The sequence below is a fragment of the Gavialis gangeticus genome, unplaced genomic scaffold (assembly GCF_001723915.1).
Source record: "Gavialis gangeticus isolate Ggan-Ray unplaced genomic scaffold, GavGan_comp1, whole genome shotgun sequence".
Classification (NCBI taxonomy): Eukaryota; Metazoa; Chordata; order Crocodylia; family Gavialidae; genus Gavialis; species Gavialis gangeticus.
In genome coordinates, this window is record NW_017728992.1 from 169,713,393 (window position 1) to 169,720,813 (window position 7,421).

The 7,421-nt window shown below is 39.0% G+C and overlaps 1 protein-coding gene across 1 annotated transcript in view; it reads right to left on the reverse strand.

Annotated features, from left to right (window-relative positions):
• The window catches only part of RSPO2 (R-spondin 2), a 267,477-nt gene that overhangs the window by 155,002 nt on the left and 105,054 nt on the right, over positions 1-7,421 (reverse strand). The window contains exon 2 of the mRNA XM_019528069.1: positions 5,449-5,637. Within this exon, the coding sequence (XP_019383614.1) occupies positions 5,449-5,637 (189 nt within the window). The remainder of the gene's footprint in view (positions 1-5,448; positions 5,638-7,421) is intronic.

Genomic DNA, 7,421 nt, shown 5'->3' on the forward strand with positions numbered 1-7,421 from the left:
TCTTTCCTGCCCATGGCAGGGGGTTGGACTCGATGATCTTCTCATGTCCCTTCTGACCCTACCAACTATGATGCTCTACCCCAAAGTTTGGTGCCATAGGCAAACTTGGCCAGTCCACTTCTGACACCAATATCCACATTGTAAATAAAGGTGTTAAAGAGTACAGGTCCAATGATGGAGCCTTGGAGGACACCACTGGTTATGGAGCGCCATGATGATTCAGTTCCATTGACTACTACTCTCTGGGTCTGACCTCAGAGCCAATACCTCAGCCACTGGACTGTGATGTAGCCAAGGCCACAGTTGGCCAATTTTTCCATGAGGAGATCATGGGACACCAGATCAAAAGCTTTTTTAAAGTCCAGAAATATGACATCAATCTCTTTGCCCTTGTCCAGGTGATATGCCACATGGTCATAAAAGGAAATGAGATTGGTCAGGAAAGACTTACCCACAACAAACCCAGTCTGGCTGTCCCTCAGGATGTTGCCATTAGCCAGTTTGCCGAGAATAGTTTCTTTGTTTTTTTCCAAAATCTTTCCAGGGATTGAGGTCAAGCTGACTGGCCTGTAGTTCCCTGGATCTACTTTCCTCCCTTTCTTGAAGATGGGCATGACATTGGCCTTCTTCCAATCTTCAAGCACTTCACCTGAGTGCCATGAGTTCTTGAATATCCTTGGCAGTGGCTGGGCTATGATGCCTGCCAGCTCCTTAAATACTCTGGGGTGCAAACTGCCAGGACCAGCTGACTTGAAGATGCCCAGCCTCTCAAGGTGTTCCTTTACAAGTACTGCGTCCAGTCCTTTACAAGTACTGCGCACCTTACACTGATGTTGGGTATAAATTCATCCTCACCCTGGCCATCCCACTCGTGTTAGACAGGATGGTCCCTTTGGGCTGGTGAAAAACCGATGCAAAGAACCCATTAAGTAGGTTGGCTTTTTCCTGGGTGTTGGTTGTCAGTTATCCCATTTGGTTTAGCAGGGGTCCAATGTTACCCTTGCTTTTCTTCCAACTCCCCACATATCTGAAAAAGGACTTTTTTTTGTCCTTGATATGTGCAGCCAATTGGAGTTCAGTTGCAGCCTTGGCTTTCCTGGATCGCTCCATACAGGTACGGACCAGTACAGAATACTCCTCCTTAGTGGTGATACCTGTTTTCCATCCTTTATAAGTCTCTCTTTTTAGATGTAGGAGTTCCATGAGTTCCTTGCTGAGCCAAGGGGGTTACTGTACCCTTTTCCTACCTTTCTTCTGAGATGGGATAGACATCCCTTGTGCTTTCAAGGATTGCTCCCTCAAGGAGCAACCACTCACCTTGAACTCCCCTCCTTGTCAAGTCATGTTCCCTTAGGGCCTCAAGAAACAAGCCTCCTGAGCTTATCAAAGTCAGTGTTCCTAAAGTTGAGGACTTCTGAATTTCTGACCGACTTGCCAGCTTTGCGATGGATAGTAAAAGTGATCAGCTTGTGGTCACTGTCTCCTAGCTTCCCTTCAATTTTTAGGTAACTGACTAGATCATCCCTAGATCATTTTTATGAACTGGACTTGCTACAAAAATCTGTGGGGAATTCCATATATTAAGATATGCTATGCTGAATGAGCACTTGTCAAGAAATTTCTTTTATTTTTGTAACGTTTTGTTATTGCTTGTAACATAAGTTTTTTTCCTGCATGGGATTCCTTAAATGTAACAAACTAAACAGAATTGTTCAATAAATATTTATTCTGTGAATTCTCTTTAATTTCTACCCTTTACTAAACCGTATTGTTTTAAGGCAATAGTATTGGTGCTTATGACTTTGGAGATACCACTATTTGGCAACCTAGGGAGAAGGAACCTGACTTAGGATCTTAATAGAATGAGTATCCAGTGAAAGCTCAAGGGAACGCCAAACTCCAAAAAGTGCCAAAACAGGAAGAGCAACGATCCATTTAGACAAAGGTCAAACTGAAATACTCAAGGCAGAGATTGATATGGGAAGTCAGCCTAATGTAGAACCAATAAACAAAGATATGATGGGTTTTATTTTATTTCCTGATAAAATAATGGATTTTTTTTAATGCTTACTTCTTTCTGAGATCCTTCCATTTTAAATGATTTAACTAGGTAAATTCTCTAGTAAAAATTTTGTCTAGGAGGAAAAATGTGATCTTTTCTTGGATATTTTCTTTCCTACAGATATGATTACATAGAAACTGTTCAGCTTTATGTCTTAAATGTATTTCTTGTTTATACCTTGAAATTCAAGAAAGAATTCATGTTACTTTAAAGTGAAATTAGTTCTCTTTCCTCCAGCAGGAAACTCTGTATCCATTACCACAGACAAATGATCTCTGAATTACGTGACTCATTGTGACTAGAAAAACTTTTAAAACAGTTTTGTAAATTCAAGTTGCATATATCACTTACATCTACCAAAGAAAATTAGTCTTGAAATTCAAAATTTCCATAATTCTGTAGCTGTTACATTTGGCTGTGGTATTTACTGTGTTATGCTTGGCATTGATGGTGGTTTTAAAACCATGTCAACATTTTCCATAAAAATATGCTCTATTGCTTCTTTTGCACAAATGGGCAAATGTTCCATTAATAAAATGTTGAACAGCTTTTGTGGCTATAAAGACATTAATAGGGCAGAAATCATTTTAACTAATACAAGTCAAGCCCTGTAATTCCCAGAGAGATTTTTAACCCAGTCAGCATTCTGGATTATTTTTAAACAAGCAAACACTCTCGAAGCAGTCAGCCCAAAAGATGACTGAGGTGTAACAAGAAGGTTCTGTGCCCCATGCGGTGGCAGCAGGAGCAGCAGCAGGGGCAGCTGTCAGGCCAGTTGCAGTGGCTGAACTAGCAGTGGCAGCAGCTCTGTTCTAAATCATGTGGGGCTTGAGCACTGGTTATGCTGTAGCCCACCTACAGTTATACTACTCATAACAGATTCAGAATAGACATCCTATTTCAAGAAAGAAGTATGCTATACTATTCTTTCCATATATTTATCTTATCTTAGCTTAAATGCCAGCAATGTGTGAGCTCTTAGTTAACAATGGGCATTCTACATGTGAGCTTTAATGTGCAGTAGCCTATTTAACATCGCACTAAAGTAGCGTATAAAAAAGTGTGACATTACGTTAATGCACAGTAAAGCAGGCTACTGTGCATTAAGCATTGCCTAAAAAGTGTGTGCTTGTGCACATTAGCACTGCCTAATGTGCATTAATTTAGTACCTCCGGGCACTTATACATGTGCTCTAGGAGGCGGGGAGGGGAGGAGCGGTGTTTTAATTAGAGTGGCTCTGAAAGCTGCTCTAATTAAAGCACCCAGAGCATCTCATGTATCAGCATCCCCATGCAACACTAATACAAGATGCGGGGGGCTGCTGGAGCGCAGTAATTGCCATGCTCCAGCTGACTCGATTAATTGTGTCTGCTTCAATGTGCTGGAATTACCACATGTCAAACCAACCTCTCTGCTTGTGTACAGGCACCCTCACAACAGAGTTACTAAATTTAATGCACATTAGGAAAAGCACATTAATCTACATCTAGACATCCCCACTTGGCGTGATACCTCCTGTCACATGAAATTGCTAAATCAAGTGCAGAGAAAAAGACGGGCCACAAACACAAATTAAAAGGTGAATATAAGGAAAACTGTTTCTGTATAGAAATTACTCAAGGAGAAGCAAAATTGGTTGGATTGTTAGTCTCAGAACATGGAAATGTTTAAAGGCACTAAAGGCACATAGGATACAAATCCCTAGTGCCAACAGGAACAGGTACTTGTGTTTCTGAAAGTCTGACCAGTACTTCAGGTCAGAAACACTGCTGCAACTAAAAACCAAGTTCTGTAAATCATGCACGGAAGTGTCCTTAGTGCCTTTAAACATTTCCACATTCTGAGAATAATAATTGATTTCTTAAGCCATGAACCAACACTTACTTCTTGAATAAAATTATTCACCTCTCTCAACTCAAGAAACCTCGAGTTATTGCTGGGTAACAATGTTCTGTATTTCATAGTTGCAGTATTGGCTACTATTGATGAATATACGTATGTCTGAAAACTTTATTTTAAACCTTTTTTCCCCCAATTAGGCTGGAAAAAATTGCTCATGTAAAATAGTTTTAAGTAGACGAGTTGCTGAATTCACAGTTGAGTGTTGCAAATTAAGGCCAGGATCCCAAAGCACTTTACAAAAAGGATTTATAAACCATATCCAAGGATCATTTAATCCTTCACTGAAATGTAGCCACCTGGTAAGTATTAGGCAGCAACATTACATAACCTTTGGGAACAGAAAGTGAAGAATAACATATTCAAATGACACTGCACAGGGAATTTAGAAAAACAGACAAAATGTCATTACATGGGTTGAAATTTGGCCAAAGCACTGGAGTTAATGCTCCTATTCCTGTGAAAAGTACCACAAAATGATCTCATGCAGACCACATCTCATCTAAGACAGCACCAATCTTCTAACAGCGCTGTATACCACAATGACATGCTAAAGCACAGATTGCCACTTACCAACATGGTTTAAAAAAAAACGAAATTGTTTGCATTTGTACCCCAAGTGATTTGGAGACTTAATTCTAATTAGTCTATGAAATATGAACATCATAACCATAAAATGGTATTGGTAGCAGCAACTTACACATTGGTGGATGCAATTCATGAACTGCACAACAGAATATTGTAAATATATAAAGAACCTACATGGATGCCCACAACATGAACATAGTAATGAAACAGGAACAGAAAGAAATATTAGTGCTCATTTTTTAAAATACAGTTGTGCTTCTAGGTGCAAATATGGAAAGGAATTCTACTGCACATCAGATGGATTAATTTTTTTTAAAGCATTAACTACATATAAAATTTGAGGGATTTTTCTTGTTTTGTTTTTGTTGTTTTTGATTAAAATGGTACATCTTTTCTTTTTTTTTTTTTTCAGTCAGTCAAAAACTTTTCCACTCACTGCTCCACTAATACTCACACATTATAACTCTGGTGCTATGTGTTCAGTCACTTAAATTTTGTCTGTGAGCAAAAGAAGGAGAAAGACCTACCTCTTCTGTTCTGCATGCTTATATGTATCTTAGGGTAATAATAAACACATGAGGGGCTAGTAAATTATTCTTAAGTCCCTTAAGTTGATGTTGTAAGAAGTTGCCCATTCAAATAGGAACTTTTATTTATATCCATGTTACCTCATTCTCACTTCTCCCTAACAAAGGGTAATAAATAATTCACTATTTCATTTGCAGAATGGCGTGTATCTTGGTCTGAGCTAAGGATTTTCTTCAAGAAAGAAGGTTTATGATGATCCTGAGACATCTGTGAAAATAATATTGTTATATTCTGCAATACATCATCTTAAAATGTGTTTGAATTACTGTTTGCCAATAAAAGAGACATGTAGGTATAAAACAAGACATACGTGAACATCTGTTCATATCTGGTGTTCGGAGCCCATAGTATCCTGATGGGCAGGAATGCAAGCATTCACCATATTGCCTCATTCCTTCTCTTCGAAGAAAGAAGAATAACTTATGCTGGCATCTGATGCACCCATTGTCTTTCGAGCAAGACAAACAGCCTTTGCAGATTGGATTTGGTCCATAGCTAGCTGCAAAATAAAAATATAAATTAAACTGTTAAAACCACTTTGGAAATAATTTTGGCTTGGAAAAAAAACCCAGTGGTATTTATCTACCACATCATTGCAAGTAGTTTTGGAAGGAATAAAGTTACAGTCCAGTGCACACATCATAATACATCTGAAGTAGTAAGTGCCTTTCTAAACTGAAATTGTTAGAAATGCGATCTCCATTTTTTTAATTGGTGCATAGTATTTCTTAATGAAATTACACACTATTTTAATAAAATGTATGATTTTACAAGCACCACGAGACCAAGAGAAGTCAAATTAGTTACAGTAGCACAAATAACGCCTAGGTACCAAAGTCTAGTTTTAACTGAAGAAGGCAAGCATGCCAGAGCAGTAGCAAAGAGCAGAAGAAAAGCACCCTGAAACAAACACACACGCTGCAGAGCCTCCATCAAGGATATCTCCACTTCAGCTGCAGTTACAAATCAAATGTATTTTAAAATTTTTAATTAATTTTTCCTTTTTCATGAGAATCTCAACAAGTTTCATTAATGACCCATTTTGAAGGACTTTTCGTTATTTGAACACCTGTCTGCTCAGTGGGCTGAAACCAATTCATCTCCTGCATAAAGGCCACAGAACAGCCTTTAAATAATACCACAGCTGGTAATGTTCAAGAATTGTTATCTGCAACTATTTCATTCTTTTTCTACAATAGCAGTCATACTACAGTATAAATTGTGTAACGCAGATACAATCTTCAAACCAAATGAAGGAATCATGTGATCAAGTCAGGGTCTTCTTGTTCTTGATCTCTATTCCTTGCACTTAGGAAAATAATCCTCGCTTTACAAAAGCCTTAAATCGCTCTATTCCTACTTCCATGCCAGTTTTCATAACCCAACTTGTCTCCTGCTGCACAAAAATGCCACCACCCTCTGCCAGCAGCTTCTTAGGCACTGCCTGCCTGTGGATTAGCAGGGGGAGCACACCTCATGAGGCTTCTGAACCAGACTGACTTACAAGGTCTGTTTTAAATATTAAATTGGCCACAGGACTTAGCTGAAATTTGCCAGTTCAAACCTGGCTTACTGGAAAGAATATATAACACAACCAGAAGGAAAAGGTCTTTGGGGTGTCAAATCTTTTCAAAACAGCAGACTGTGGTGGCACCTTGCCAGGATCATGAGAGCTATATTTAATTGCTGATTTAAAACAAAAAACGCACAGCTGGCCATACTGTGCATTTTTATCCTCTGTGAAGGATTAATAGGAGCTATTCAATGGCTGACTACCAATAGAAGGAAGGGGAAAAACCTGGAACCAGTAGCTGATAAGCTTTATTCTTGTCCTCACACATCTGCATACCACATTCCCCCTCCCTCTCTTCTCCCCTCTCCAACATGATTTTAAATAGCAGAATTGTGGTACCAAACTCATATGTTGTACAAAGCAGTTTGTTTTGCCAGCTAACAGTTCTGGTGGTTGAGGACAGAACAGAAACCTAGGAGAATCCTGGAAAAGCTCTTGCAGCTGGATAGGAAGCAAACATATATATGGACTTCATCAGGGTTCCTTAAATCACACTTTATTGTTTGTACAGTGACATAAGATGCCTTCACACACCAGGGCTATGGGCAGAAGTTACACATAAACCTGTTTAAGTGATCAGATACTGGTTCAAACCTGTAACAGAACAGACGTTCAGTGCACATAAACCAGTTTCAAAAGGGCTGAAATGGGTTTAAGATAAACCTGCTTGAATGTAGTATCAGACTTAACTGATTTGGGTCAAACTGGTT